Consider the following 12767-nt stretch of genomic DNA (forward strand, 5'->3'; position numbering starts at 1 on the left):
TAAACAATAAAATACTCAGTTTATATGCAGCCGTGACGTAATGTATGTGCCAGCTTAATGAAAAGGAAGAGAAACATAATGGCAAGTTAATTTTTAATTAATGGTCTACCATTTAAAATGTTAGCAAGAGATAGGCAAGTTGGACTAGGCTGTGTACAGAACTGACAGGGGGAAACCTCAGCTCTTTGTTCCTGCTCCGTCACTGACTTGTGCACTGACAAGGGATATGCCACAGACTTTCTGTGACTGCTTTCAGCAGGAATAATAATTTGCCTTCTTCACAGAACAATCAGCAGAACCATTTCAATAATATTTGTATACATTTAAAATCAAAAACACTGCACAGAACACTCTTATTACATTTTTCCATTACATTATCATGATCTTACTCTTTCCAAGGTAGATTTATTGCATTCTCTGTTTTCATTGCTTTTGCAAACTGTTATTTATAATAAGCAAGGTTTCACAGACTCTATACATGTGATTTCTTGAAAGAAGATATCTCAGTTAGAAGGATATAAACTCAGAGAGATGCACTTTCCCTTTTGGCATTAGGTGGTAGGTTCCAATCTTTTGAGGGATCAGCTGCACTGATATGTGGCAACATTATCTGTAATTCTGTTGGCCTATAGAATATTCTGCACTTAATGTCATTGTTTTAAAATTGTTTTCTCCCTTCAAGAGATAAACCAAGACTATTTTTTTTTCTCAACCACAAAAAGTCTCAGATGCATATGTTAGTATTACTTATAACCAAATTCCAGCTTTTTCATTAGCAGTGCTTTTTCTTGTCACCTTTGCCATGATGACTAGGTCAGTGGAGTTATGGTCGAAATTGAAATCAGTCAGAATTCACGTTCATGTCCAAGTAGGATACTATATATTAATCAAAATACTAGAAACAGATGTCTTAATCTATTTTAAGGATAAGATAAAAGAAAAAGAAAGATAAAAAGTGCAGAAACAAACCAAAAGGCAAGCCAATCACTTCATGTAATGATCTCTCTTCTATATTTCACAGGTTTGAAAAACTTAATTTCTTTGCTGACATCTTCCACAGATATTCGAGATCTCCTGAGTTGTTTCTCTTCAGATCTTCAGACTTTTGTCATTAAGGTATAAAATTAATAATTTCAGTAAAGAAAGAGTGATCACATCATTTATCTTGCTACATGCTGACTGTCACTAGTCTGCAGGAGCTACATTGCACACTAGCAGCCTGAACAGACTGCAGATTTGCATAGATAGAATTTATGCATGCTGCAGAAAATGGAAAATTAATTGGCATACAAAAATTCCATCTGTGCAAACAACTACAAGCATATTTCTGCACATATATCCACTCAAATGGTTTCAGTATCTGCTCTCATTTCATAGACACGTATTATTGCAGTTGCTAATGAACCAAAATTCAAAAGTAATATGTTATTAAAAATGAAAAGAATCCTTCCTAATCCTGAAATCCTTGATTCACTAAACTGTTGGCTTTTAGCAGGTAGTAGGAGAGTGACTTCTAGTACAAAGTCTCTAGCTCTTGTGAAATATTCAAATATGAACATCCTCACATATGTACCTTTTGATAGATTATCCATTCTACCATCCCTCTTCCTTCCCTGATTCAGAATTAGTAGTAGCTTGTATGCTGCATTGGGTTGGTTACCAGGCCAGTTAACTTGGGTCTGGGTGACACTTAGAGTTGGGGTAATTTTTTTCCCTTTCTGAAGAAACAAAGTAAACTGTACTTATTTGACTTTTTTTCCCTTTTTAAATTAAGAAAGATACTTTGCAGTTCTGTGGTGCATTCATCTCACAGAACCCTCAGCTACCGCATGGGATGGTATAGAGAAGAAAGAGCAGGACTTTTCCTGGGGTTTCACAGTTATAAGGCAATAGAAAGGAAAAAAAAATGTACTATGAGAGTAATTAAGCATAGGAAGAGATTGCCTGGAAAGGCTGTGGAATCTTTATTCAGGAGATATTTAGAATTTGGTTGGACAAGTCCTGAACTAAGCTGGCCATGCTTTGGACAAGAGATCAGATTAGGTAATATCCAAAGATCTCTTTCAACCTCAGCTATTTTAGGATTCTAACAGAAAAAAATATTTGTTGCTTTTTCCACCTTGAAAAAACCTGAAAAACCTGAAACTATTTCCCAGTTTGTACAATCTGCCACACAGTAAGGAATTCTTTTAATCTACTTTATCATAAACCAATTATTTTCTTTATCTACAGCCAAGCAGGAGTAAAGAGACATTTAAAAAGCAGGCATCAGATTTTATGTTGAAATGGAACCTCCTACTGAGCACTGTAGGCAAGATTCTGACCATCAACAGGACAGACAGTTTTGGTAAGTAGAATCTTTGTAAGTCTCATTTCATATGCCCCTTTCTGACCTGAGATAACAGAGGCAATAGATCTAAAAGTACCTAAAGGGGTTGACAAGAAAGCTGGAGAGGGCCTTTTCATAAGGGCATGTAGTGACAGGACAATGGGGATTGGCTTTAAACGGAGGGTAATATTAAATTAGATATTAGGAAGAAATTCTTTACTGTTAGGGTGGTCAGGCAGTGGAACAGATTGCCCAGAGAAGCTGTGGATACTCCATCCCCAGAAGTTCAAGACCAGGCTGGATGGGGGTTTGAGCAACCTGATCCAGTGAAAGGTGTGTGGCAGAGGGGTTGGCACCAGATGGTCTTTAAGATCCCTTCCAACCCAAACTATTCTCTGTTTCTGTGACTCCATGATTTTAACTGACGTAAATTCATGCTACTTAATAAAGTCATCCCTTCTTTCTACTCACTTCCTTCAATCCCCATTCTCCTGGTGATGTAGCTATAGACAGGTCAGGGAAATTAAATTATTAGTTTTTAACGAGACCAGTTGTCTGAGCAAAACTCTAGGATTAGCAGAAGGGAGGAGAGTAGGACCATGCAGCTGGAGATGGCAGGAAGGGCAGGACTCCCTCTTTTGGCAGAAGTCATAGTTTGTCTGTGGGGAAATGAAGAACAGCAGCCTGAAGTGAGAGCCTCTGCTCTCTCTCCATACCAGAGCTGCACACTGCAGCAGAAGGGTGTGATGGAGAGCTGGGGTCACTAATATCCCAAAACCATAAACATTCCAGGTCTCTCAAGTGATAGCTCCAAGTCCTTCAAGTTCTTTCTATATATTACAGAAAGAGCTGCTCTACCAGAGTAGGTCACTGTGATAACTACTTGCCAAAAAGGCAGTTAGGTCATCTGACAACAGCTCCTTCCAAATGCTCTTTTTCCTTATGCCTTACACTGACCTGAATGTTTGCCTAGCCAGCAGCACACCTATTGAAGGTGTTAAATTGACTGAAAATAGTCACTCCTTTAGCTGGCTTAGTTTTCTCTCTGTTTTAGGGCTCTGAGCTGTCAAACATCAAATCCATAACACACCAGTGCAAGGCAGGAGAAGTGAAGGAACTGTGCAGTCATGTTCACTTGAAGTGATTTGAAGTGATACAACCATGTCTTAAATCAGTTCAGTCTCTACCCTAACTGCCTTTCTTGTAATTTGTCACACCTTTCAGAGGCTCCTCTCTATTATTCATTCTGCAGAAATGCACCATCTCCTGTGAGAAGCATCTAATCCCAAACTCTATGAACCGCCATTTAGAATTTCAAAGCAGCACCTTCCTATTTTTAACTCTTCTTTTGGATGGGGCTTCACATAAATAGCCAAAGAAAATCTCATTATCTTATTTGAAATGCCCCTTCAAAACCGTACTTTCATGTGTTTCCTGCAAAGACATAATAAAGGGGCATTGTTAAGGTTGTTGCCTTATGTGTTCTTCAGTGTTCTTACCCCAATAATGCCTGTGTTTGTGCATCTATGAACACACCCTTCTTCTGCATCAAGCTGCTTGCTACCTTTTGCCTTATGTTTAGATTATAAACTGTCTTAAGCAGGATCAGAGTTTTGTTCTGTGTCTGCAAGGAACACAGAGCACAGTAGGGTCCCTTGTCCATCAGCTGCTGCATTACAATAATAATAAAATAATCAGTCATTTCTTCATCTCCAGAGGAGTTCTGCACAAAACTCTCTGATGTTACATGCAATATTCTTGGCAATGAGGAAGCTGGGAATTAATTCCAAGAACTGTACTGGAAGCATAATATTTATTGAAATTCCCCATGATGATGACATCCTCTTCCCTCCTTCCACTGCAAGAAGAGTTTCATGAATTGGCTCCTTGTTCTGCAGTTGTCAAAGGATGGGATGCAACAGATGAAGTGCATGTCTTCCTCTGCAGAGCCTTTCTTGAAGTAGTTACAATTTATATTTTCACCTCACTTACGACAGTCTTCCTACTATACTTAAATAACACTAAGATATAATTTATTCTCATATATGAGAGAGTTAAAAATGTTTTTTAATCTTTTGCTGTGATGCTCCAATAATTTGGTCATTATTATCCTCTTTCTTAATAACCCCAGTTCTTTAAGGTGTTGGGTTATTTGGTATAATGATGTCCCTTCTTTCACATGTTTCTATTCCATTAGGATACTGAGTTTTAGCAGACAGGCTGAAGCAGTTCTGTTAACAAGCCATCTGGTGTAAAAGTTCTCAGGGTCATTGCTTTTCAGAAATTTCTTAAATCTCAGCATTTCTTGCAGGCATGGTGGGCATCCTGCAAGTCAAACTATGTAGCATCCACACTGAGGACACACAATTATTTAGGGAAATGTGTGAGTGGCCAAATGCAGTGTGTCTCACACCCAAAATAAACCACATACTAGTAACCAAAACCAAACTTACTTCTGACTTAATCTCTTGCCTTGGAGTTTGCCACATCCAGCACACATAATATACTGACATACTTACACCTCAGAATTTAGAATTGACCTTTACCCTTTTCCAGCCCAGCCCAGCCTCCACATGGGTGATGCCTAAGCGCAGTTGGAGGAACTGTGTAGTTACCCCTGCTGAAAGGCAGCACAGAGCAAGTGTGGAGCCGCAGTCAGGGATACTGGGACCTCTACAGCTTCTTCAGCTCCACCTCCTCTCCAGCAATTGTGCCTCTACATACTTCCCTCACAGAGTTTCATGTCAGCTCACACACCTCTGTTTCCTTACTGGTCTACCTTTCAAGGCATTCCAAGCCACGAGGTCTGGATAGTGACCTGTGCATTCTTCCTTTTCAAGCAAGCTGCTTCAACCTAGTCCCTCTTGAAAACTGTGTCCCTCTGTATTATCCCAAGGGACAACTGGAGTGGTAGCTTTGGTTTCATGCTTACTCTTATTGAATATGTTGAAAACACCTGAAACACTGATAGAAACACTCTTGGAATACTAGTGTCAGGTCTGTATACTTTCAACTCCAACTATAAAAATCCCTTTCCATAGGTAAACAAGTGCTTCCACCTACTTTGCTATAGTTTAAAGATCCCCAAAAGGATGAACAGCAGAAGCAGCAGCTTCTCAGACACATATTTCAAATTTTTCATTTTTAAAGCTCTATAAACCTTGGCTGTTCATATATATTGTGGTACTTCCTTGTTGATGTCCATGTAAACTTGTTTGTGGGATGCAGAGGTTATGAATTACTTCATGAATTCCTACACAGATTTATGGCATGGAAGAAGATCTAATTTTTACTGTAAGGGCTTCCAGTCAAGGTATGATTCAAATGTCAATGGCCTCAGTGAGTCTCTCTTGGCTTTTAGCAGTTATGGCTCAGGCTGCAAGGTAGGCGTAGGCCATTTAATGTCATAAATACAAGACATACAAACGTCTGTAGGAGGTTTTGCTTGGGAAGAGGTGGAATGATTTATCTGTCTGAGGGAAGAATGGGAATGATATGTTGTTATTGATAAGCCTTGTAGTAGAAGTGAATGTGGGGGAAAAACTTGAACGGGAAAGTGAATGAACACAAATACACTTTCCTCACTAAGTTAAATAAGGGAAAAAGCTTTTGCTTATGTTTAAAATCTCCAGTTGGTGCCTCTTTTGCCGTGATATCTGAAAGTACGTAATTTTGTAAGTCCTGTTAAATGAGTGCTGCTACTTTATCTAGCCCATTACTATAACAAAGCCCTTCAAAAAAGAACATGTCATAAAGATAAGCAAATTAAAAGGTTGTCATAATTATCTTTGTTTTTCTTTAAAACTAGGATCCTGGCTTTTGTTGAATTTGCTACTCGTTGATTTTGCGGCTCACGTTTTCCAGACCTATATAGAGGAGGAGAAAGAAGATGGAAATTCCTTGGTTGCAAAGCAAAATGAGGTCCCTGTTCTGTGTGTTTATGAGCCCAACCATCTCTCAGCCTGTTTTGCAGAGGATCAGCCTCAAGCCAATGCTCCACAGACAGCTCTCATGATGCAGAACCAGAATAACTTTGGATTAAGCAATATTTTCCAGAGTTCTGAGTTGTTTGGTGAACACAGCCACTGTCAGCAAGGTGAAATTAACATTAACTTAAAAGAAAACTATGACAAAAACCCAGTTATAAATTGGGTAGATTAGGAGAAATTGGGAGGGCTGTGTTTGGTTGGGGGTTTTTATCTGTGTAAAGTAGAACTAATGAAATCCAGGTTTTCATGGAGCTGTGTCCGATGTCACTGGAAACTGTAGTCATAAAGCATCCTTCACACCTCACACCCATCCCACAATCCTATCAAGGGATTGTAATCTCCACACCACCCACCTCTTCAGTACCACAGTTCCCTGATCTCTCCTTAGGTTTCCAGCAGACCTCTGGTATTCCATCAGATTCCCCAGGCATTGTCTAAGGAAGAGCCATACTGTTCAGGTGGGCTGGGAGCAGGCTGTGGGCTAGCTGACAAAATGGGCTGCATGTATTTATGGATCAGAAGAGAGAGGGCACGGTGTGGTCTTTTCTCACTGTTGGAAGCAACGAGAGCACATTTTCTGCTTTCCAGTTATCTGTTAATTTTATCAAAAGATGCAGAAAAATTAAATCCTTGAGACCTTTCTCTCCACCAGACTTCGTTGCAGTCAGTCCACTGCTCCAAACTTGCTAGCATAAAGTAAGGCATACAGGTAGAAAACAAGATAGACTTTGAGTCTTCTACAAGGCTAAAATATAGGGACATACGGGAACGTAGATCAAGTCTCCGTGCTTAATGCAAGCGATGAATTAGACATTCAGATGTTTTCAGATTTGTCTTCCATGCAGTAACATGGAAGAGAAATTTAAGACACTATCTTAAATCTCAGAGAACACTGTGTTTTCCAGAAAACTGTGAAGGACAAATGTTAATGACACCAAGACTCACAAAGAAAATTACATTTTTGGGGCGACCCTGCTACAGTTATTTTAATCCCAAGAGGTATTCAGTTTCCATATACTAGGACCAGGAGCGGAAACTGACTGTTTTAAAAACATCTTTATTAGTTATAATAACCCTTAGGGGACCCTAATTTCTTAAACATAGGATATGCTAAGACTAGCTCAGCAATAAAAGTTGGAGGGGAGAAAGCAGGTACGAAGGGGACAAACTAGGAATGATTTATACATGTGATGGGCATGTTTGACAGATTTTGTTATTTTTCAAATGTAAAATAATAACCCATCCTGTCATACTACCTTATAGTCAAAAACGAAACTGAGCTGAGTGCCAGCTATTAGCAGGAGAGCTCTAAATCACTGATGATCAGAAATGAGGAAATAAACCACTAGAAATCTCATTCAATATCTGCCCTGCTTCCTATGCTCTTCACTGTGCTGCCCACATGGGCTTTTGTATGGCCTCCTATGGCCATTTCAATGCTTTTTGCAGGTATTTGACCAAGACACAGACAAAGGTTTGACCCAGGTTTGGTCTGTGTAAGTGATGTGCCTATAAATATGCCTATCAGCTTTGCATGTTTTGTACCTGATTGCAAGAACATAGCGAGGCTGATTAGAATGAGGGATGAGGTGTCAGAATAAGAGAGGAAGGGTATAAAATATGAAATGAGGAGTAGGACAACTTGAGAGAAGTTATGGATGAGGAAAGGACACAGTGAAGGATTGAGTGTAAAAAATGTTTAGAGATTAAAAAAGCCAACAGATGATGGATTCTACCAGTCCACATGCAAGATGCTGATAATGGTGGGATGAAAAAGAGATTCTGGTAAGAGCTTGTTGATGTTGTGGTTCAACTTTTTGAGGGAGCTGAAAAACTTCAAGCTGCAGCTCAAAAGAGCTTCAGGGTCTGTGATAGAGTGAGTGAGCATTTCTGCCCACTTGGGTTCTTCAGACAGGTGTTAGCTCCCACCTCAGCCATTGCAGATTCCTTCTTTTTGTGTGTCAATACTAATTCCATAGGTTGATAAAAAACACAGCTGCCAAAAGCATCTCCATCACCCACCACTTTGTTTGTATGGCCACCTCTGTAGATCCTCTGAGTAGATTCCCATTACACGAGAATTTTTGTTCTGTGACTTTTGATCACCATCATCATCATGCTCCCAAGCAACCATCTCCCAAGCATCCCTGCTCCTGACTAATACCCCTTCGGCCACAGCCCATTCTGTTGGGTATCTAAAGCCTCAGCAGCCTTAGCAGCATCCACCAGACACACTGTTGTTTCTTGGACTGCATTTCTGCTGCCTAACATATTGCTCTGTGCATCATGGGTTTATTTCATAATTTTTGCTTCACCTCATACAGCCTCAGCAGCTCTCCGCAACCCACTGGTTAGTTCCCATCCTCTACTCCATTCACTGCCAACAACACCAACCTCCATAGCATTTTAATCTTGTCCCACAAGGCATTTCTATGCCATGTCTACAGTCTGTTGTACTGGGAGAAAAAAACCAGTCTGCTCATTGTACCTCCACCCTCACCTCATTGAAATTAGTGCTAACCACTTAGTTGTGCTATAAAACCCTGGAAAAACAAGAGGGAGGACTGGTAACAGAAATCAGAAAAGAATCTCCCAACCTTACCCTGTTATCAGCAGCACCAATATGTGTCTGTGGATTAGCAGCTCACTTCATGATTTTTTACTTGTCACCTTAATTCTTTCTCTTCCTTCCCCATCTGTTTTTGGTTTTCCTTTCCTAGTTCATGCTGAATATAAATTACACTCCTCAGCAGAGAGACTATATTTTTCCATTTATTTTGAATAGTGCAGCACATTTCTGAATCTTATTTTTAAATATAGTTTGAAGCATGAAAATAATTGTTAATAATTTTGAAGAGAGAATACATTCGAAGTTGGTGGCATCTCCCAACGAAAACATTGGGTTTATATGAAAAAATGTAGAGGGCGGGGAGTGAGACAACAGAAGATTTGTACACACTGGCTTAGAGGGAAGTGTGGCAGATGAAATGCTATATAGCCAAACACACATAGTATGAACTAAGAATTGATGAAACCAGTGGCAGTAACGGAGATGTTTTGAGCGAGCCATAATCTATAAAACTGCAGCTCAGAGAGCATTGGCCTGATCTTTGTTCCTTATCACAGAGCTTGCAGTTGCTTTCTTTCAGCACAAATAACATTTTTTCATCTAGAAAATCCCATTCTAGGTTTCTGCACTTTGTTCACTTGTTACCAAATTAAAATCCTATTAAACTTCACACCTGCAGCGGGTTTATCTGCAGAGCACTGTGCTGTAGCTTTTAATCCAATTCCACACCTTAGTAACATACAATATACTGCAAATCAGGGCACGAGGAGACCGAGGGTATGCTATTCCTAGCTCTGTTAGCAGAGAGCAAATCAAACACTTTGATTTGATAAAAAGGGAGAAAAAAATAGGACATAGTTAACTATTTGACATATAGGAACGGTAAGTGTTCATCTGAGTGGTCTGTATAAGCCAGGATACAGAGATCAAGCGAAATCATTAACTAAAATTATCAAAAAACTAGGGCAAAAACATGACCCTAATTGAATTCAGTGTCAAAACTTCTGCTGATTTTAAGAAAGCCAGAATTTCAGCATGAAAAAGCAGGTCCTGTCAGGACAGAGACAGGCTGAAACTATTTGTTTTGAAAGTGAATAGAAGGGCTCATAGCAGAAACGCAAAGTGTGAATGACATATTAGAAGTGAATGTGGCCTCCTGTCAGACCTTTGCCTACCTATGAGGAACCCCAATGTGCGCCTTCTCTTGTTGGATTTATTGATGTAAAATAAGGCTTGGCATCTATAAAATCCCTTGGGTTAAACTGGAAAGAATAGAGAAGTTGTTTTTTGTTTGATGAAGGGAGAAACTTACGATTTACAGTTCCTATTGCCAAAACATTTCCATGTTTCTTTTCTAATTTTTAGCACATCCAAGTAATTTTGGAAGAGAGATTTATTATAATGTGTATTAAATTGGATCTTCAATTTGGAAGGGAAACACTTCTTACTCAAAAAGATGGACAGACACTTCTTTGCCTCCAATGAACAGCAAATCTTCAGAGAAAACCATCCAAACTTGAAAATTCTTTATGCTCCACTGTTCTTACTTTTTGATACAACTTTAAGGCATATTGTTTTCATTCTCTTAAATTTAAGATTTTTTTTCCCTGGAAATACTAAATGCAAAACTAGGCTAGGAATGCAGTTATTTTAAGTTGTTATGTGATTTGTATTATTTGAATAAATCTTCAGAAAAAAAAGGTGAACTATTTGTGGCTTGCTTTTATGTACTTCCTGTATTTTTCTGTTGTCAGTAAAGCTGAAGACCTACCTGAGGTAACTGTGGTAAATTTATCTGGAAGCTACAGCATAGATCACAGAATCACAGAATATACCAAGTTGGAAGGGATCCACAAGGATCATCAAGTCCAACTCCTGGCCCTGCACAGGATCATCACCAAGAGTCACACCACGTGCCTGAGAGCATTGTCCAAATGCTTCTTGAACTCTGCCAGGCTTGGTGCTGTGAACACTTCCCTGGGGAGCCTGTTCCAGTGCCCAACCACCCTCTGGGTGAAGAACCTATTTCTAATATCCAACCTAAACCTCCCCTGACACAACTTCAAGCCATTCCCTTGGATTCTGTCACTGGTCACCACAGAGATCAGTGCCTGCCTCTCCTCTTCCCCTCACAAGCAAGTTGTAGACTGCAAAGAGGTCTCCCCTCAGTCTCCTCTTCTCCAGTGTGAACAGACCAAGTGGCCTCAGCTGTTCCTCATACGGCTTCCCCTCGAGGCCCTTCACCATCTTCGTTCCCCTCCTTTGGACACTCTAATAGCTTAATATCTTTCTTATATCATGATGCCCAAAACTGCCACAATATTCAAGGTGAGGCGGCACCAGTGCAGAGCAGAGCTGGACAATCACCTCCTTGACTGGCTGCCGATGCTTTGCCTGATGCCCATACGGACACGGTTGGCCCTCCTCTCTGCCAGGGCACTGCTGACTCATATCCAACTTGCCATCAACCATGACCCCCAGCTCCCTTTCCGCAGCACTGCTTTCCAGCATCTCATTCCTCAGCCTGTCTGTACATCCAGGGTTGCCCCATCCCAGGTGCAGAATCCAACACTTCTCCTTGTTGAACTTCATATGGTTGGTGATTGCCCAGTCCTCTAATTAGCTGGGCCTCCCTGCAGAGAGGGAGCCAACAGCTCCTCTGAGTTTTGTGTCATCTGCAAACTTGCTTAGTATCCCTAGCAGTCCTGCATCCAAGTCATTTCTGAAGATGTTGAAGAGCACAGGGCCTAAGATAGAGCCCTTTGTAACCCCACTAGTGACAGATCACCAGTCTGATGTCACCCCATTCACTATTACCCTCCGTGCTCAACTCCTGAGCCAATTGCTTATCCATGGCATTATGTGTTTATCCAGCTGTATGCTGGACATTTTGTTCAGAAGGATACTGTGAGAGACAATATTGAAAGCTTTTCTGAAATGCAAAAAAGGTTACATCAACTGGCTTCCCTTGATCAACTAGGTGGGTTACCTTCTCATAGAAGGAAATCAGGTTTGATAAGCAGGACTTTCCTAAAGCTGTGCTGGCTGTCAACAATGACAGTGTTGTCTTTCAGATGTTTTTCAATACTTCATAGAATAATTTTCTCCATAATTTTATCAGGTGTTGAAGTGAGACTGACAGACTTGTCGTTTCCAGGTCCTCCTTCTTGCCCGTCTTGAAAATCAGGACAACGTCCACCAGCTTCCAGTCAGCTGGGACCTCTCTGTATTCTCAAGACTGCTCAAAAATCATCAAGAGAGGTTTTGTGATGACATCAGCCAGCTCTTTGAGGATTCTTGGGGGAATCCCATCAGATTTGTAGGGATCCAGCTGGAGCAGCAGATCCTGTACAGTTTCAGGGTTGACTGGGAGTTCATCATTCCCTCAGTCGTGATCCTCCAGCTCAGGGCACTGAGACCCCCTTGGTCATCTGTGTTGAAGACAGAAGCAATTAATAACTCTGTGCTCTGCGTCAATGCTTTTTTGTGTCTACCGTGCATAATTTAAAATTTATATTTATTGCATATAGAACTTAGCACTCATGTCTTTAGAAATTCCTGCTTTGTTTCCCATTTCTGCAGGATACAAGAATCAATATCTCACATATAATTCTGTCAACCGAAATAAGTTGTATATAATGTTATTGACTTGTTTATGTTAGAAACTAGTTTGTTTGGACTTGTTCTGTAAGCAAAGTACAAGTAAAGAAGTTTATAAAGAGAAACCCTGGCATAAATTTGTATGAAATAGTAAATATAGACTATGAAATTTGTATCTTGCATGCATCAGATGATGTGAGGAAATTCCCTGAAACACCAGGGAAATGGGAGGGTTAAATATTTTTAAGAGCATGCCTGCAGTGAGTTGTCTGGGCCTGGC

At 40.2% G+C, this 12767-nt stretch overlaps 1 protein-coding gene across 1 annotated transcript in view; it reads left to right on the top strand.

Annotated features, from left to right (window-relative positions):
- Positions 1–10593, top strand: part of RFX8 (RFX family member 8, lacking RFX DNA binding domain) — a 31371-nt gene extending 20778 nt beyond the window's left edge. Inside the window, exons 13-16 of the mRNA XM_029964771.1 lie at positions 1022–1116; positions 2233–2347; positions 6138–6425; positions 10253–10593. Of these exons, the coding sequence (XP_029820631.1) occupies positions 1022–1116; positions 2233–2347; positions 6138–6425; positions 10253–10299 (545 nt within the window). The 3' untranslated portion in view covers positions 10300–10593. The remainder of the gene's footprint in view (positions 1–1021; positions 1117–2232; positions 2348–6137; positions 6426–10252) is intronic.
- Positions 10594–12767: the final 2174 nt, after the last annotated feature.

The sequence above is a fragment of the Manacus vitellinus genome, unplaced genomic scaffold (assembly GCF_001715985.3).
Source record: "Manacus vitellinus isolate BGI_N305 unplaced genomic scaffold, ASM171598v3 scaffold_7_pilon, whole genome shotgun sequence".
NCBI lineage: Eukaryota > Metazoa > Chordata > Aves > Passeriformes > Pipridae > Manacus > Manacus vitellinus.